Source organism: Amblyraja radiata, chromosome 21 (genome assembly GCF_010909765.2).
Source record: "Amblyraja radiata isolate CabotCenter1 chromosome 21, sAmbRad1.1.pri, whole genome shotgun sequence".
Taxonomy (NCBI): domain Eukaryota; kingdom Metazoa; phylum Chordata; class Chondrichthyes; order Rajiformes; family Rajidae; genus Amblyraja; species Amblyraja radiata.
Genome location: NC_045976.1, coordinates 9,444,238 through 9,462,077, shown reverse-complemented (window position 1 = coordinate 9,462,077; position 17,840 = coordinate 9,444,238). Strand labels below are relative to the sequence as shown.

At 46.3% G+C, this 17,840-nt stretch overlaps 1 protein-coding gene across 1 annotated transcript in view; it reads right to left on the bottom strand.

Annotated features, from left to right (window-relative positions):
* Positions 1-17,840, bottom strand: part of abcc9 (ATP binding cassette subfamily C member 9) — a 155,782-nt gene that overhangs the window by 118,745 nt on the left and 19,197 nt on the right. Inside the window, exons 3-4 of the mRNA XM_033039473.1 lie at positions 7,092-7,213; positions 2,232-2,398 (exon numbers count right to left, since the gene is read on the bottom strand). Coding sequence (XP_032895364.1) covers positions 2,232-2,398; positions 7,092-7,213 — 289 coding nt within the window. The remainder of the gene's footprint in view (positions 1-2,231; positions 2,399-7,091; positions 7,214-17,840) is intronic.

The following is a 17,840-nucleotide window of genomic DNA, read 5'->3' as shown; positions in this document are numbered from 1 at the left end:
AGACGCTGCCTGACCCGCTGAGTTACTCCAGCACTTTGTGTCGTCAGGTCAAAAGTGTTTCATCATCACATGTACCGACAATGGAACAATGATTTTTTTTGACTTGCAGCAGTTTAACAGGCCTGTAAACACAATATACATAGAAAATATAGAACAAACAAAAAATAAATAAATTAAAACCCCAATACTAGTGCAAACAAAATCTCAAACTACTTAGTGCATAAGAAATGGAGGAGTTGCAGACCATTTGGAGAGCTGTCAGGAGATTATGTGGGATATAGAATAGCTACAGAAATGGGCAGAGAAATGGCAGATGGAGTTTAACCCATGCAAGCGTGAGGTGTTGCACATTGGGAGGTTGAATGCAAGGAGAGAGCATACAGTTACTGGCAAGATCCGTAACAGCATTGACCTGCAGAGGCATCTTGGAGTCCAAGTTCATAACACATTGAAGGTGGCAGCACATGTAGTTAAGGTGGCTAAGAAGGTGTATGGCATGCTCGCCATCATTGCCAGAAGCATTGAATATAAGAGTCAGAAAATCATGATGCAGCAATATAGAACTTTATGTGTAGGAAGGAACTGCAGATGCTGGTTTAAACCGAAGATAGACAGAAAAAGCAGAGAGTAACTCAGCGGGACAGGCAGATTACAAGATTTTAGTTCGGCCACATTTGGAGTATTCAACACAGTTCTGGTTGCCCCATTGTAGGAAAGACGTGATGGCTTTGGAGAGGGTGCAGAGTCGGTTTACCACGATGCTGCCTGTTTTAGAGGGCTTCAGCGAGATTTCTGCACCAGTGAGGCAGCAGCTCTACCAGCTGTGTCACCGTGACAATGTGACAATCGATGACAGGATCAATCTTGATTCTGGGGTGAAGAGCACTTTGTTTGGGCTGTTTTCCATTTGTCCTTTTCTTACCTGAGAGGTGAGGCCGCTGTTTTGATTGATTGACTGAGAGATTTGGAATGGAAACATAAGCATGGAAACAGGCTCAACTCATCCATGCCGACCTAGATGCTTTAGATCCTGACCTCGGGTGCTGATTGCGTGGAGTTTGCATGTTCTCCCTGTGGACCGCATGGGTTTCCTCCGGGTGCTCCGGTTTCCTCACACATCCTAAAGGCGTGTGGGTTTGTAGGTTAACGGTAGACACAAAATGCTGGAGTAACTCAGCAGGACAGGCAGCATCTCTGGAGCGAAGGAATGGGGGACGTTTCGGGTCGAACCCCTTCTTCAGACTGATGTCAGGGGAGTGGGCGGGAGAGAGATAGAATGTAGTTGGAGACAGTAAGACTGGTGGGAGAACTGGGTGGGGGGAGGGGATGGAGAGAGAGGGAAAGCAAGGGCTAGTTGAAGATAGAGAAGTCAACGTTCATACCGCTGGGGCGTAAGCTACCCAAGAGAAATATGAGGTGTTGTTCCTCCAATTTGTGCTGGACCTCACTCTGACAATGGAGGAGGCCCAGGACAGAAAGGTCAGATTGGGAATGGGAGGGGGAGTTAAAGTGCTGAGCAACCGGGAGATCAGGTAGGTTAAGGCAGACTTAGCGGAGGTGTTCAGCGAAACGATCGCCGAGCCTGCGCTTGGTCTCGCCGATGTAGAGAATGTTGACACCTGGAACAGCGGATACAGTAGATGAGGTTGGAGGAGGTGCAAGTGAACCTCTGCCTCATCTGAAAAGACCGTCGGGGTCGTTGGATGAAGTCGAGGGGGGAGGTAAAGGGACAGGTGTTGCATCTCCTGCGTTTGCAGGGGAAAGTACCTGGGGAGGGGGTGGTTTGGGTGGGAAGGGACGAGTTGGCCAGGGAGTTGCGGAGGGAACGGTCTCTGCGGAAAGCTGAAAGGGGTGGAGATGGGAAGATGTGGCCAGTGGTGGGATCCCGTTGGAGGTGGTGAAAATGTTGGGAGGATTATATGCTGTATGCGCCGGCTGATGGGGACAAGGGGGAAGGTGAGGACAAGGGGGACTCTGTCCTTGGGGCGTATGGGGGGAGGGGGAGCAAGAGTGGAGCTGCGGGATATCGAGGAAATCCCCCCCCCCCTCGAAGGACTCCCCCCTCGACTCCATCCAAGGACAAGTGAATGAGAAAGTTGGATAACATCCGAGATCCTCGGGTAGGAACTGAGCTCGTCCCAATTGCCCACATGGTTCCAGTTTCTGATAAATTAAAGAGAGAAACAATGAAAACTCCACCAGTGGTCACAAGATGGATTCAGCGTCCTTACCCTGAATATAATCACACTGATTTCTACAGCCATCAGCGATCCGTAAAGGAAGACCAATATAAGGGTGATGCAAAACCGTAGCTGGGACGTGCTGACACCATGATCATAGTACTTCACCAGTTTAATGGACTTTGTGATAAAAGTCAGGACCCAGTAGATAAACAGAGCTGTGTAAAGAAAGATACAATCAGCAACAGCCTGTACTCTGCAATGCCTTAAATTTAGCAAAATAACCCGGGGCCTACACAAGGATTCTACGTCAAACCACATAAGGAGATAACGTCATTACTTGGCCAAAGGTAGTCTTTAAGGCGTCTGGAATTGGAGAGAGTGGCAGGGACGTGTGGGGAAGAAATCTCACAGCTGTAGTTTCGATAGGTCAGGGGTGGTGGGGAGGAGGCTGGAGATTGGGATTGAGAGGGATTGAGAGAATAATCTGAGGAAAGACATTCTTGCCATAGAGGGAGTACAGAGAAGGTTCACCAGACTGATTCCTGGGATGTCAGGACTTTCATATGAAGAAAGACTGGATAGACTCGGCTTGTACTCGCTAGAATTTAGAAGATTGAGGGGGGATCTTATAGAAACTTACAAAATTCTTAAGGGGTTGGATAGGCTAGATGCAGGAAGATTGTTCCCGATGTTTGGGAAGTCCAGAACAAGGGGTCACGGTTTAAGGATAAAGGGGAAATCTTTTAGGACCGAGATGAGAAAAACATTTTTCACACAGAGAGTGGTGAATCTCTGGAATTCTCTGCCACAGAAGGTAGTTGAGGCCAGTTCATTGGCTATATTTAAGAGGGAGTTAGATGTGGCCCTTGTGGCTACAGGTATTAGCGGGCATGGAGAGAAGGCAGGTACAAGATACTGAGTTGGATGATCAGCCATGATCATATTGAATGGCGGTGCAGACTTGAAGGGCCGAATGGCTTACTCCTGCACCTATTTTCTATGTTTCTATGTATCTATGAGAGGGAAAGATCCATCAGCCATGATTGAATGGCAGAGTAGACTTGAGGGGCCGAATGGACTAATTCTGCTCCAATCGCTTATGAAGTGCCCCAGTGCTGGGGTGCTGGAAACATCCCCAGGTCTTGATTGTGTAGGAAGGAACTGCAGATGCTGGTTTATTCTGAAGATAGACACAAAGTGCTGGAGTAGCTCAAAGGATCAGGCAGCATCTCTGGAGGAAAAGGATGGGTGACGTTTCGGGTCGGAACCCTTCTTCAGACTGCTTCGGAATGGAAACTTGAGCATGAGCAAAGGAGCTGTAGCCCAACTTTGGGCCAACTCGTACATGCCTTCAGGATGCCCCCAGTCTGAAGAAGGGTTCCGATCTGAAAGGTCACCCATCCTTTTTCTCTAGAGATGCTGCCTGACCCACTGCGTTACTCCAGCACTTTGTGTCTATCCCAGTTCTTTATTGATTGATTGAGTGAAAGATACAGCATGGAAACAAACCCTTCGTCCCACTGAGTCCATTGATCACTCATTCACACAGGAAACTGCAGCAGACAAAGCCTGTATGAACTGACTCTTCTAAGGGGCAATAGTACCTTGCCATATATCATTGCACACTGTCCCTACCCATGTAAGTCCCGCATCCATTAATACTCATCCAACTAATTCTAAAATTATCTATGGAAATACAACCCACTACTGTTTCAATGGTTGACAACAATTGTGGAATTTGGTATTTGTCACCTCTACCCTGCGTCTTGGATTAGTTACTGACCCACCCACCAGGGGGAGCAATGATCCAATCTCATCTCTCCATCTCCTCCATCAAATCTTTTCAAGTCATTCACAATCTGTGCAGTTGTGACCGACCTCTCAACATAACAGGGGACTGACTCCATAGCTGCCCGCATCCTGCTCCCATAATAAGCGTTTAGTTTTACTTTTAGAGAGACAGCCCTCTGGGACCTCCAAAGTGCCGACCAGCGATCACCCCACGCACTTGCACTACCCTACGCACTAGGGACAATTTACAACTTTTACAGGAGTCAAATTAACCCACAAACCTGTACGTCTTTTGTGTGTGGGAGGAAACTGGAGCACCCGAAGGAAACCTACACGGGTCAAAGGGAGAACGTACAAACTCCGTACAGACAGCACCCACAGTCAGGATCAAACCCGGGTCTCTGGCACTGTGATGCAGCAACTCTACCACCTTGCCACCTGGTCTTTAGGGGTGGTATAAGTTAACGCCAGAAACGCGGCGACTCTTTGTGTGCTGGCTCGGTGAAGTCTACTATTCTGGCACTACAGTCGTTGCACTTTTGTCTTTATCTATGATTGTGCTTATCTATAGTATGATTTTAATATGTAAAACAAAGTATTTCATTATACCTAGGTACATGTGACAATAAAGTCTCCTTGAAGTATCAAAGTGGCACAGCTGCTGCCTTGCCACATCTGGGACCTGGTCTGATCCTAACCATGGGGTTTAGTTTAGTTTAGTTTATTGTCATATTGTCAAGCTTTTGTTGCGTGCTAACCAGTCAGAGGAAAGACAATACATGATTACAATCGAGCCATCAACAGTGTACAGATACATGATAAAAGGAATAACGTTTAGTGCAAGATAAAGTCCAGTAAAGTCCGATTCAAGATAGTCCAATGAGGTATATAGTATCTCAAAAATTCTCTTTAGTTGTTGATAGGATGGACCAGTTGCTTGATAACAGCTGTGAAGTAACTGTCCCTGAATGTGGAGGTGTGCGTTTTCACACTTCTGTACCTCTTGCCTGATGGGTGCGGGGAGAAGAGGGGGTGGCCGGGGTGTGACGCGTCTTTGATTGTGCTGCTAGCCTTGCCGAGGCAGCGTGAGGTGTAGATGGAGTCAATGCAAGGGAGGTGCTGTACATGTGGAGTTTCCATGTTCTACCTGTAACCATGTAGGTTTCCTCGAACCCGAGTCTCTGGTACTGTGAGGCAGCAGCCCTGCCAGCTGTGAGATACAAACCTACAGTTTTACATCCAAAATGTCCAATTGTATCATCTGTAAAATATATAACAGAGCTTTTTGTTTAAGAAGGAACTGCAGATGCTGGAAAATCGACGGTACACAAAAATGCTGGAGAAACACAGCGGGTGCAGCAGCATCTATGGAGCGAAGGAAATAGGCTGAGCCCATCTTGCTTAAAGACTGGGACATCACCGTGATGCAACTGGTAGAGGTACTGCCTCACAGCGCCAGAGACCCTGGTTTGATTCTGACCTTGGGCACTGTCTATGTGGAGTTTCCACATTCTCCCTGTGACCATGTGGGTTTCCTCCGGGTGCTCCGGTTTCCCCCCACATCCCAAAGATACATGGGTTTGTAGGTTAATTGGCCCTCTGTAAATGACCCCTAGTGTGTAGGGAGCGGTGGAATCTGTGGGGGTGTTGATGAGAATGTGGAAAGAACAGGAAATAGAATTAATGTTGGATCAGTGTAAAATGGATGGTTGATGGTGGGTGCAGACTCGATGGGCCGAAGGGCAGGTTTTTGTACTGTGTCTCTGTGGCTCTCTGACTGATACGAGCAATGGGCTCAGTAAACCATCAGCGAGTCAGAGTGAAATCAAACCAGACACCACTGCCCTGTGTTATCATTGCTATCGAGGGAGCGCAGCGTAGGTTCACGAGGTTAATTCCCGGGATGGCGGGACTGTCATATATGAAAGAATGGCTGGGCTTGCATTCACTGGAATTTGGAAGGATGAGAGGGTATCTTATAGAAGCATTTAACATTATTAAAGGATTGGTCAAGCTAGATGCAGGAAACATGTTCCCGATGTTGGGGGAGTGTAGAACCAGGGGCCACAGTTTAAGATTAAGGGGTATGTAAGATTAAGAACAGAGATGAGGAAATACTTTTTCACACAGTGAGTTGTGAATTTGTGGAATTCTCTGCCTCAGAAGGCAGTGGAGGCCGATTCACTGGATCAAAAGAGAGTTAGATAGAGTTCTCAGGGTCAGGCTCCCAAAGGAGAGCTTACTCTGAGAAATTCCACGGGCTCTTGTCAGAGAATGCAGGGCATGTGCTTCTGTTAAGCATCAATGGTCACATTACTTTAACTTGTTCAGATAGCCATAGAAACAACTTGAATTACTTGACAGGACAGTAAGTGGAGGGTCACAGCAGAAATGACTTGGTTGTTTTCTCTGGAATGCCGGAGTTTAAGGAAAGACCTGACGGAAATACATATAATGATGAAAGGCATAAAAAGTGTAGACCCCTTTCCCCACAAAGGACAGATAAAATACTAGAGGGGTTAGTTTTAAGGTGAGAGGGGCCAAGTTTAAAAGCAATGTGCAAGACACATTTTTCACACAGAGAATGGTGGATGCCTAGAACCCAGGGGTAGTTTTTGTGTTGTTTAGTTTAGAGATACAGTGCGCAAACAGGCCCTTCGGCCCACAGAGTCTGCGCCGACCAGCAATCCCCGCATCTTAACGCTATCCCACACACTAGGGAAAATTTACAATTTTTACCAAGCCGATTAATCTACAAACATGTATGTCTTTGGAGGTCCCAGAGTTAAACCCATACAGGTCATGGGGAGAACGTACAAACTATGTACAGATAAGCACCCCGTAGTCAGGATCAAATCCGTGTTCTGGCGCTGTAAGGCAGCAACTCTACCGCTGCGCTACTGTGCCATCCCCAGGTTGTGGAGGCAAATAAGATAGCAGTGGTTAAGAGGCTTTTGGATAGGCACATGGCTATCCAGGGAATGGAGGGGTAGGATTATGTGCAGGCAGATGAGAGTTGGTCTTCGCATCATGTTCAACAAGGACATTGTGGGCCAAAGGGCCAGTTCTTGTGCTGTAGTGTTCTATGTTCTACATCGGGCAGTCATGTCAACTCACCTAATAATAACTTTGGGAAGTTGGACGTTTCGATGTTATGATAGTAAATGATGGATGCGGTGGCAGCGATGAATCCCATGGTTGCCGGCATAAAGAGGTGAAGGTGGTGTGTGTCCATTTTCCTGTATCGGCAAAACAAAAAGGCGTTGTGAGAAGGGCCTGGTCTGATGCCATGGTATTTTACAAATATATGTTGGAGGTCAAGAATATTTAAGTGTCATCAACTTGTTGCTTCACAGAGCAACCGCTAGGTGGTTGGAGCGAGTCTTTTACTTGGTTTAGTTTAGCTTAGTTTAGAGATACAGCGCGGAAACAGGCCATACGGCCCACCGAGTCCGCACCAACCAGCGATCCCCGCACATTAACACTATCCTACACCCACGAGGGACAATTTTTAAACTTACAAAGTCAATTAACCTACAAACCTGTCTGTACGTCTTTGGAGTGTTGGAGGAAACGGAAGATCTCGGAGAAAACCCACGCAGGTCACGGGGAGAACTCCGTACGGCCAGCACCCGTAGTCGGGATCGAACCCGGGTCTCTGGGGCTGCATTCACTGTAAGGCAGCAAATCTACCGCTGCGCCACCGTGAACACGTTATTGGCAATAACGGACGCCACCCCCCCCCCCGCCTCATCGCCACACCTCCACAATAGTTTGTTACAATGAGGGTTATCTGTATAATTTTAAAATGTATAAATTAATAACCGTAAAAGTAAACCCCAAGTCCTTAGTTGAACCAAAGAGAGCCCGCAGAAGATAGACACAAAGTGCTGGAGTAACTCAGCAGGTCAAGCAGCATCTCTGGAGAAAATTACATTTCAGGTCGAGACCCTTCATCAGACTCTGAAGCATCTGCAGTTCCATCACTTACGCAGTCCATAGAAGTTCATAGTTGAGGTTAGTGTTGTGCTGCTATCAAGAGCGTGATAGTTGTTGGGTGGAAGTTATTCTTGAACCTGCTGGTTTTCAGAATGTACCTTATTCCTGATGGTAGGTGTGAATTGCAAGCATGGCCATGGTGGTGTGCCTTTTTCAGGTAGCAACTCCTATAGATCCCTTCATTGGTGGGCTGGTCAGTACCCGTGATGGACCTGGCAGTATCTATTCCTCTCTGTAATCTGCTACATGCCAGAGCATCATGTAGATAATGGAGGCTTATAATATACCAGACTAAGTGCAGACCAGTTGAGTCCGCTCCCCCAACACAATATTCCACCACTCACCCATTCCCCCAACGCAATATTCCACCACTCACGCATAGCCCCAACACAATATTCCACCACTCACCCATTCCCCCAACGCAATATTCCACCACTCACGCATAGCCCCCAACTGCACAGGCGCGGCTCATTTCCCATCATCCCCCAGCACTCCCTCCCCCTACTCTTCACCCTCCCTCTTGTTTCCCCTCCCCCAATTCCTCCCTCACTTTTCCCTCCCTCTCCTTTCCCCTACCCTCAGTCACTCCCTCCCTCTGTAACTCTTCTCCCCTCCCTACCCCCCTCCTATCCCTCTATCCCTCACCTCCCGCACTCCTCACCTCCCCCTACCCTCTCCCACTATCTCTCCTGACCTCCCCCACCGCCCTCCTCTCCCTCTATTCCCCACTCCCTACCTCCCCCACTTCCCCCTCCTTCTATTCCCTCTCCTCCCCCACTCTCCCTCCTCACCTCCTCCCTCTTATTTCCCCTCACCTCTTAACCTGCCACAATCCCTCCCCCACCTCTTTGCCCCTACCCTCAGTCACTCCCTCCCTCCCTCCCTCCATAACTCACCTCCCCTCCCTAACCCCCTCCTCTCCCTCTATCCCCCCTTCTCCCCCACTCTCCCTCCTCACCTCCCCCACTTTCCCCTCCCTCTCCTTCCCTATCCCCATCTCTCCATCAATCCCCCCACTCTCCCTCCTCACCTCCCCAGGATCTCAAGGTTGCCGCTCCTTCTCTTTTCTTGCGTGCCCCGGAGGAGCATCAGCCATTAGAGCCAGGCTCAGCGCCCAGGTCTCGGGATCTCCAGCAGGAAGGTCGCGCCCTCAGGTAGGCGGGCTGCGCCGATAAGCAGGCAGGCAGGCCGCGCCGGCAGGAAGATGGGCCGCGCCGGAAGGAACGTAGGCGCCGGCAGGGTGGCAGGCCGTGCCAGCAGGGAAGCGGGCCGCGGCCTGTGACTGACAGCGGAGGCGGCCCATCAGTGCGGCGATGGTGTAGGAAGGGGCGTGGCCGCCCTGGCCACGACTGACAGAATATTTAAACCTTAATAACTTTTAAAATATACCACCGATCGGAACAAAGCTTGATGCATTTGCAGCACAGGACAATGGTGAGTAAGGTGGCAAACAAATCGTGGCGCTATCGTGTACCATTTTTGCGCAAATGTTTTACAATTAGACCCAACTTCCCGATCTTTTATCATAATTAGCAACATTATCAAACACAACTGTTTAGATTCCTTATCGTTCTATTCCTGGGGCAGACGAAGGGATATGGATCACACGGAACTCCTCAATAGGACAATGGGTTCAATGGTACTTCATTGTCACATCCACCTAGGTCCAGTGAAATTCGTTTTATTGTATATAATTTGGGTGCATCGTGACTACGGGTGCTGTCTGTATGGAATTTGTACTCGTGGGTTTTCTCCAGGTGCTCCGGTTTCCTCCCACGTTCCAAAGACATACAGGTTTGTAGGTTGATTGGCTTGGTATAATTGTAAATTGTCCCTTGTGTGTGTCGGATAGTGCTCGTGTACAGGTATCGCCGGTCAGTATGGATTTAGTGGGCCGAAGGGCCTGTTTCCACGCTGTATCTCTACTCTAAACAAAACTGAACTAAAATTCTTATACATAAACACAATCAATCTTAAGTACAACAGTGTAAGAATAGTAGTAACAAGAAACTACAAATTAAGAACATTCTCTGCTACTAAAAGAAAATTCTACTAATAAATGTTCAGAGCATAAAATAAGTATGATATAATATTATAAATATAGCATTTCAACTACAACTGCATGAAGTTTACACGTTCTCCCTGTGACCACGTGGGTCTTCTCTGGGTGCTCCGGTTTCCTCCCACATTCCAAAGATGTGCAGGTTTCTAGATTAATCGGACCCTGTAATATCGCCCCAAGTCTGTCGTGTATAGGTGATCGTTGGTCGGCGTGGACTCAGTGAGCCAAAGGACCTGTTTCCACAATGTATCTCTAAACTAAAAGTACATTGAATAGCTGCATGAGTTAATAGAGGTTCATCAGTTAATAATGAGTCCAGCACACTGTTGAATGTGCCTCCTTCAGATACCAAACTGACAGTGATGGAATGGTTTGTTAACCTTGGTGAATGAGAGGGAAATGTTACGACTCTTTCCACAATGGGCCCGGGTAAATATTTTAATGTGTCCACTTTCCGAGCCTTAGCTCCCCAGTTATCTTCAGGCCATTAATGTGACAGGGTCAAGGACAGAAGACGTTGAGGAACTGAACATCCTGTCCTTGGACGGATAGCATCACCTAGATGGTCCGACAAACTGTGAGGGACTGACAGATTGAGATTCACATCATCATTTATTTTAATTGAGGTGTTTTTGGCAATTCTGGATTTCCAATTGTTTAGTTTAGTTTAGTTTAGAGATACAGAGCAGAAACAGGCCCTTTGGCCCACCGAGTCCGCGTCAACCAGCGATCCCTGCACACTAAAGGGTCTGTCCCACTGTACGAGGTAATTCAAGAGCTCTCCCGAGTTTAAAAAAAAATCAACCTCGTGGTAAGCACGTAGAATGTATGTAGCGGGTACGTCGGAGCTCGGGACATCTCTTAGCGGCTCATAACGCTAATGGCAGGTACTCGGGAAACGCGGTGAAGACTCGTGAAGATTTTTCAACAAGATTTTTCAACATGTTGAAAAATGTCCATGAGAGCCCCAAGTACCTACGAGCGGCTATTACCGTAATTCTCTGAGTTCGAATCAGGGGAAACTCGGGAGAACTCTTGAATTGGCTCGTAAAGTGGGCCAAGCCCTTAACACTATCCTACACACACACACACACGAGACAATTTTACATTTTATACCAGGAATATTAACCTACAAACCTGTACGTCTTTGGAGTGCGGGAGGAAATCAAAGATCTTGGAGAAAACCCACTCGGTCACGGGGAGAACGTACAAACTCCGTACAGACAGCACCTGCAGTCAGGATTGAACCCAAGTCTCTGACGTTGTAAGGCAGCAACTCTACCGCTGCGCCACTGTGACGTTCTGGTTCATTCATACTCAGGATTTATTTGAGCAAAACACATAGTGCTGGAGTACCGGTCAGGCAGCATCTGGGGAGAACATGGATAGGTGACGTTTCAGGCTGGGACACCACCTGTGTCAGAGGTGATTCTGATGAAACGTTTATAAAAAATGAATTTTAGTTAACTAATGCCCACAGGCGAATTAAAATGGTACTTAAATTAAATGTTATTAAATTGATGATAGAAGAGTACTAATTGTGAAGCTAGAGGAAGGAATATAGGTGGAAGTGGACAGGGGGGAGGGGAAGGGGAGAAATGCATGCCAGTCCAGGGAGCGTAGGGAAGAGAAGGGGGGGAAAGGGAGAGGTCAGGTGGGTTTGTTGTAGATTAGTTCCCTAAAATTAGAGAATTCAATGTTCATGCCATTAAGTTGTAATTTATTTTTGTTAATGATTTGAAGAAATGCAATTGCAAGTAAGCCGCAGTTACCAGAAGTTGCAGAGTTTGTCTGGATGTGCTCTAATTACCGCAATCAGGAAAATGAGTCAACAGTTGTCATTTGGCCCTGCTCAAAGATCCATAACAAATTCAAAGCAACAAGGGTTGATGATCAAGAGGAACAAAATTGTCGGGGAGCATTAGAACAAGGTAAATGAAAGTTGTGACCCAACTAACTGTATCTAATACAGCAGCATAGCTGAGGTCATCACCAGCTACAAGAGATTCAAGACTGGGAATGAAATGCATCAGGTTGTTAAATCTGCAGTAAACATAGTGACGAGGGATGGTACACAAAAATGCTGGAGAAACTCAGCGGGTGCAGCGGCATCTATGGAGCGAAGGAAATAGGATACAAGAGATTCAAGACTGGGAATGAAATGCATCAGGTTATTAAATCTACAGTAAACATAGTGAAGAGGGATGGTACACAAAAATGCTGGAGAAACGTAGCGGGTGCAGGAGCATCTATGGAGCGAAGGAAATAGGCAACGTTTCGGGCCGAAACGTTGCCTATTTCCTTCGCTCCATAGATGCTGCTGCACCCGCTGAGTTTCTCCAGCATTTTTGTGTACCTTCGATTTTCCAGCACCTGCAGTTCCTTCTTAAAAACATAGTGAAGAGGGATTATTGTCACTGTCGATGCAAGTCGAAGATAATCGGCAATTTTTGGGTACAATTAAGAAATACTGATATGTGTATAGATCAACTACATGCAGTTTTGAGGCGGCAGGATGGATAAATGCAGAGATAAGACAAACATGTGACAATAATCAATCGTATGGTTTCATTGGAGGGGAGTTCATCGGGACCAGCACCGTCTCCCATGTCAGCAAGATGACGCACTTGGTAAGTGTGTTTAGGACTCTTTCTTGCAACAGTATATCCTGGAACCAATGAAGAGGTACGACTGCATCGAAGCGTAAGAAATTAGGAGTAGGAGTAGGCCACTCGGCCCCTCAAACCTACCCCGCCGTTCAATATGATCATGGCTGATCTGCTACAATGCTCATCTCCTCTTCTGTGACAGACCCAGAGTTTTCTGATCTTTCCAACGACTTTATCTACTTCAAGTTCAATTATTTTTGCATATGCACAAGGCGACACACGGTGGCGGAGCTGGAAGAGTTGCTGCCTCACAACGCCAAGGACCGTGGTTCAATCTTAACCTCTGGTGCTGTTTGTGCAAAGTTTACCTTTTCTCCCTGTGACCGTGTGGGATTCCAACGGAAATGTAAACTTCACACAAACACCGCCTATACATGTTCTCCAGAGATGCTGCCCGACAGATGGAACTGATAGACACAAAATATTGGAATAACCTCATTCGTCAACTTCCCCCCACCTAACAATGATCCATTCTACATTTTCCTTGATCTTTGTTCCCTTTGATCACTCGTTTTCACACCTTACCCTTCCATATCTCTATCTCCCTCTCCCCTGACTCTCAGACTGAAGGGTCTCAACCCGAAACATAAACCATTCCTTCTATCCTGCCTGTCCCGCTGAGTTAGTTCTTTGTTTTTACATTCTGTTTCATCTTGTTCGAGATCCAGCCGTCTACGATGCTGGCATTTGCAAACATGTCAATGGAGTTAGAGCAAAATGTAGGCGCGCAGTCAAGGGCGCATCGGGTGTTTAGTATGAATGATATTATAACTGAAAATAAACAACTCGCAGAAAAATTTAATAAGTTGTGAGTGTTAGTACTTACAGTGAGAGAGCAAGCTGAAGAAATAAATAGTAAGTCAAAGACTCATCAAACTTAAACTAGCAAAATGAAGAAAAGTCTGACTCTGGAAATGGCAAATCCCCAGGATCAGATAGCTTTCGTCCCAAGACGCTGAAGGCCAATAGATAAGAACACCACCACATGCGCTCGGACTATAATCTTCCAAAGTTATCAAAGTTATATTCCAAAAACGTCTCTAGAATGGAAAACTGTGATCATCACTCTGCTATTTACGAAAGATGGGAGCTGAAGATTATGGAATTATGGAACAGTGAATATGATCTGACATTCAGTTATTAGGGAAGTATTCGAGTCCATTATTAGATGATCAAATGGCTCAAAATCCTGCACTTGAGGTTGAATTAAGAGTCAGCATAGATTAGCAAAGGGTGTATCACACCTGACACCTGGATATCACAGTGTGTTGGAAAGAACTGCAGATGCTGGTTTACATCGAAGATAGACACAAAATGCTGGAGTAACTCAGCGACGCAGCATCTCTGGAGAGAAGGAATGGGTGCTGTTTCGGGTCGAGTCTGAAGAAGGATCTCAACCCGAAACGTCACACATTCCTTCTCTCCAGAGATGCTGCCTGTCCCGCTGAGTTACTCCAGCATTTTTTATATATCTTCGACCCATATATCCCAATTCAACATCAAGTTCGTACTCCCGATTATTTACTTCTGAGCCCATTCAGAGCGTCAAATCCTTAAGAATTCTATTATCAGATGACACAGTGCCCATTACCTCTCGGTGGCAATGACCAGGATTCAATCCTGACCTTGGGAGCTGTCTGTGTGTATTTGCACATTCTCCCTGTGACAGTCTGGATTTCTTCTGGGTGCTCTGGTTTCCCCCTATCCCAAAGACGTGTGTCTTTGCAGGTTAATTGCTGCCAAGGGTGATGGTGGAGGCAGATACAATAGTAGTATTTAATAAGCGTTTAAAATAGGCACATGGACATGCAAGGATCCATTCATTATCCCTCCATAATGGATCACTTGCAGGCAGAGGCGATTAGTTGGAATGGAAGGGAACACTTTATAGTCACATGTGACAAGGCACAGTGAAATGCTTGCTTACCCAATGTGTACAAATAGCAGACACAGACAAAGTTACAAAGTTCCTCCTTTGTTCTCCACCTCCTCCCCCACCCCTAAGCAGGGTCTCCATTGTCCATTGTTCTTCTCCTCCACTCCATCGAGGCACCGGGTCCCCCATCGTTCTTCCCCCCCCACCCTCCCCGCCCCACGGCGGCTCCCCCCACACTCTCAACGCCCATCGACCACTTGGTTGACCCGTGAGGCTTCGTTGCCGCCACGAGGCATCACCACCACCGAGGTCCCACCGCCGTGATTAGTTCATCTGGGCATCACGTTCGGCACAGACATCGTGGGCCGAAGGGGCTGTTGCTGGGCTGTTCTTTTCTAAGCTTGGTCTAATTTTGGATTCCAGACCGCGTTGATTGGCCTCGGACGGAGGGTGATGGAGTTTTACCCGAATGATCAACGAACGAAAAATTAAATAATTAGAAATTCCACCAATGAGGATCTGCAATTTAGAAAACGAAAGTGTGTTTCGATCAAAATTTACAGAGAGGTAGAGTGAGAGAAGGTACAGAACAAAGATTAGAGCCAAACTTTATTGAGGTAAAGTTTGGGGATAGATAATAATACTCTTCAGTGGAGGAGTAATAGATGTCAGGCCAAATTGTAACTTTAAATCAGATTTAGACCTTTTAGACTTTAGAGATACAGTGCGGAAACAAGCCCTTCAGACCACTGAGTACGAGCCGACCAGCGATCATCCCTACACACACTATGGACAATTCACAATTTTTACCAAAGCCAATTAACTTACAAACCTGTACGTCTTTAGAGTGTGGAAGGAAACCGGAGCACCCGCAGAAAACCCACGGCATCAACGGGAGAACGTACAATCTCTGTACAGACAGCACCCACAGCCAGGATTAAACTCGGTGTCTGGTGCTGTGAGGCAGCAACTCAACCGCCAAGCCACTGTGCACCCACACACTTGCTTGAGAAAGGGTCCCGACCAAAACATTGCCTATTCATGCTCTATAGGGATGCTGCCTGACCCAATGAGTTACTCCAGCACTTTATATCCTATTTTCTGTGCCGTTTATTTCTATAATTCTTCTGATCTATCTCAATTATGGGGTTTTTCTGAATCCTTACGTGCAAATTAGTCAACACACTCTCCAACGTCACATTTCAAACATGACTTTCATTGGCATTAAAACATAATGGGATCTTGAAAGGTCACAGAGAGTGTTGTTAACACAAGTTTCTTTTGGATAGCCTTCACAAGAAGCAAGAACATTAAGGAGGTAGATGATCAAATAGACTGGAATGCTACAAATGTTCCAAGTGTTTATAAAACAAAAGGAACAATAAAATGGTTCCACGATGATCCACGGGAGATACCTTATTTAGTGAACATACTGATTTTGTTAGACTGGGTCTATTTCCATTGGAATAGATTCTGTTTGAATATCTGGTTGACACTGAGAGATAGTCAGAGATTTTATCTAAAAGCTTAACGTAACATGAAAATATTTATTCATGTGTCTGGTGTACACACTTGGTTTTGCTTTAGACTTTTCCACACAGTTGCCCTTGATAATATCTGCAGAGTTGTTCTCGTTTGATATCCACTTTAGCCTTGAATCATGACTTAATAAACAACACTGTGCATGATTTACAGATTGCCGAGGAACGTTTGTAATTCTGATCAGGAATGCACAACATTGTGATCTTCGAAAGACAAGTTAGGGCGGCCCAGTGGCGCAGCGGGTAGAGCTGCTGCCTCACAGCACCACAGGCCTGGATTCGATCCTGACCTCAGGTGAGGTCTGTGTGTGGAGTTTGCACGTTCTCCTTGTGAACACGTGGGTTTCCTCTGGGTGCTGCGGTTTTCTCCCACATCCCAATGGCGTGCACGTTTGTAGGTTAATTGTCCCTCTGTAAATTGTCCCTAGTGTGTAGGGAGTAGATGAGAAAGTAGAATAACATAGAACTTGTGCGAATGGTCAGCATGGAATCGGTGGGCTGAAAGGCCTGTTTCCATGCTGTATCTCTAAACTAAACTAAAGTTAAAAAGACACAAAGTGCTGGAGTAACCCACGGGTCAGGCAGCATCCCTGGAGAACATGGATAGGTGACGTTTCATGTCGGGATTAGACAGAAGTTTCAGATCCATAAATAAAATGGCAGCCATTTTCACCAAATGAGTCACATTTACTGATTTTAGTTAAAACACTCACATAACGTATCAGTGTAATTGAAATGTAGATTTGCTAATCGCCATGCAGTAGGTAAAGGAAACTAAGCAGTTAATGAGTGCACACATCGTTTTGTTTCACTGGTTTATCCTGGTGGCGCAGCGGTAGAGTTGCTGCCTTACAGCGCTTGCAGCGCGAGAGACCTGGGTTCGATCCCGACTACGGGTGCTGTCCGTACGGAGTTTGTACGTTCTTCCTGTGACCACATGGGTTTTTTCCGAGATCTTCGGCTTCCTCCCACACACCAAAGACGTACGGGTTTGTAGATTAATTGGTTTGGTTAAAGTGTAAACGTTGTCCCTAGTGTGTGTAGGGTAGTGCTAATGTGCGGGGATCGGTGGTCGGCATGGACCCGGTGGGCCGAAGGGCCTGTTTCCGCACTGTATCTCTAAACTAAACTAAACGGTTAAAGTGGTTAAAGATTGCATGGATGGATTGCAGATTTATCAGGATTGAGAGGGTTGGGCCAATGATAGCGTCATGAAGTCATCCATCATTCAATGATGAGCAATCAATTTGATCTCAATCTCAATCAGCCACATCTGATTTCTAGATTAGTCACATCTGGCAGATTACCAACAGCAGAACATTGACCCAGAATGAGTTATTAATTTTGTGCAATAGATTTCACGCTGTCATTGAGATTGATCTCATTCAGAAATAAAATCAGAGTAATTAGTTTCTAATCAGTGGCACAATAGAACAGAGAAAAGCACAGCACGGGAACAGTCCCTTTGGACCACAATGTCTGTGTTGGACATGATCTCACATTGAACTAATCATACAATGTATCTGCCTGCACATCATTCATATCTCTCCATTCCCTGCATATCCATGTGTCGATCTAAAAGCCGCTTAATGTATGCCTGCAATATTCTGTTGTGCTGAAAGCAAAGCAAGAATTTCATTGTCCCATCTGGGACACATGACAATAAACTCTCTTGAATCTTGAATCTAAATGCCACTATCATATTTGCCTCCACCGCCA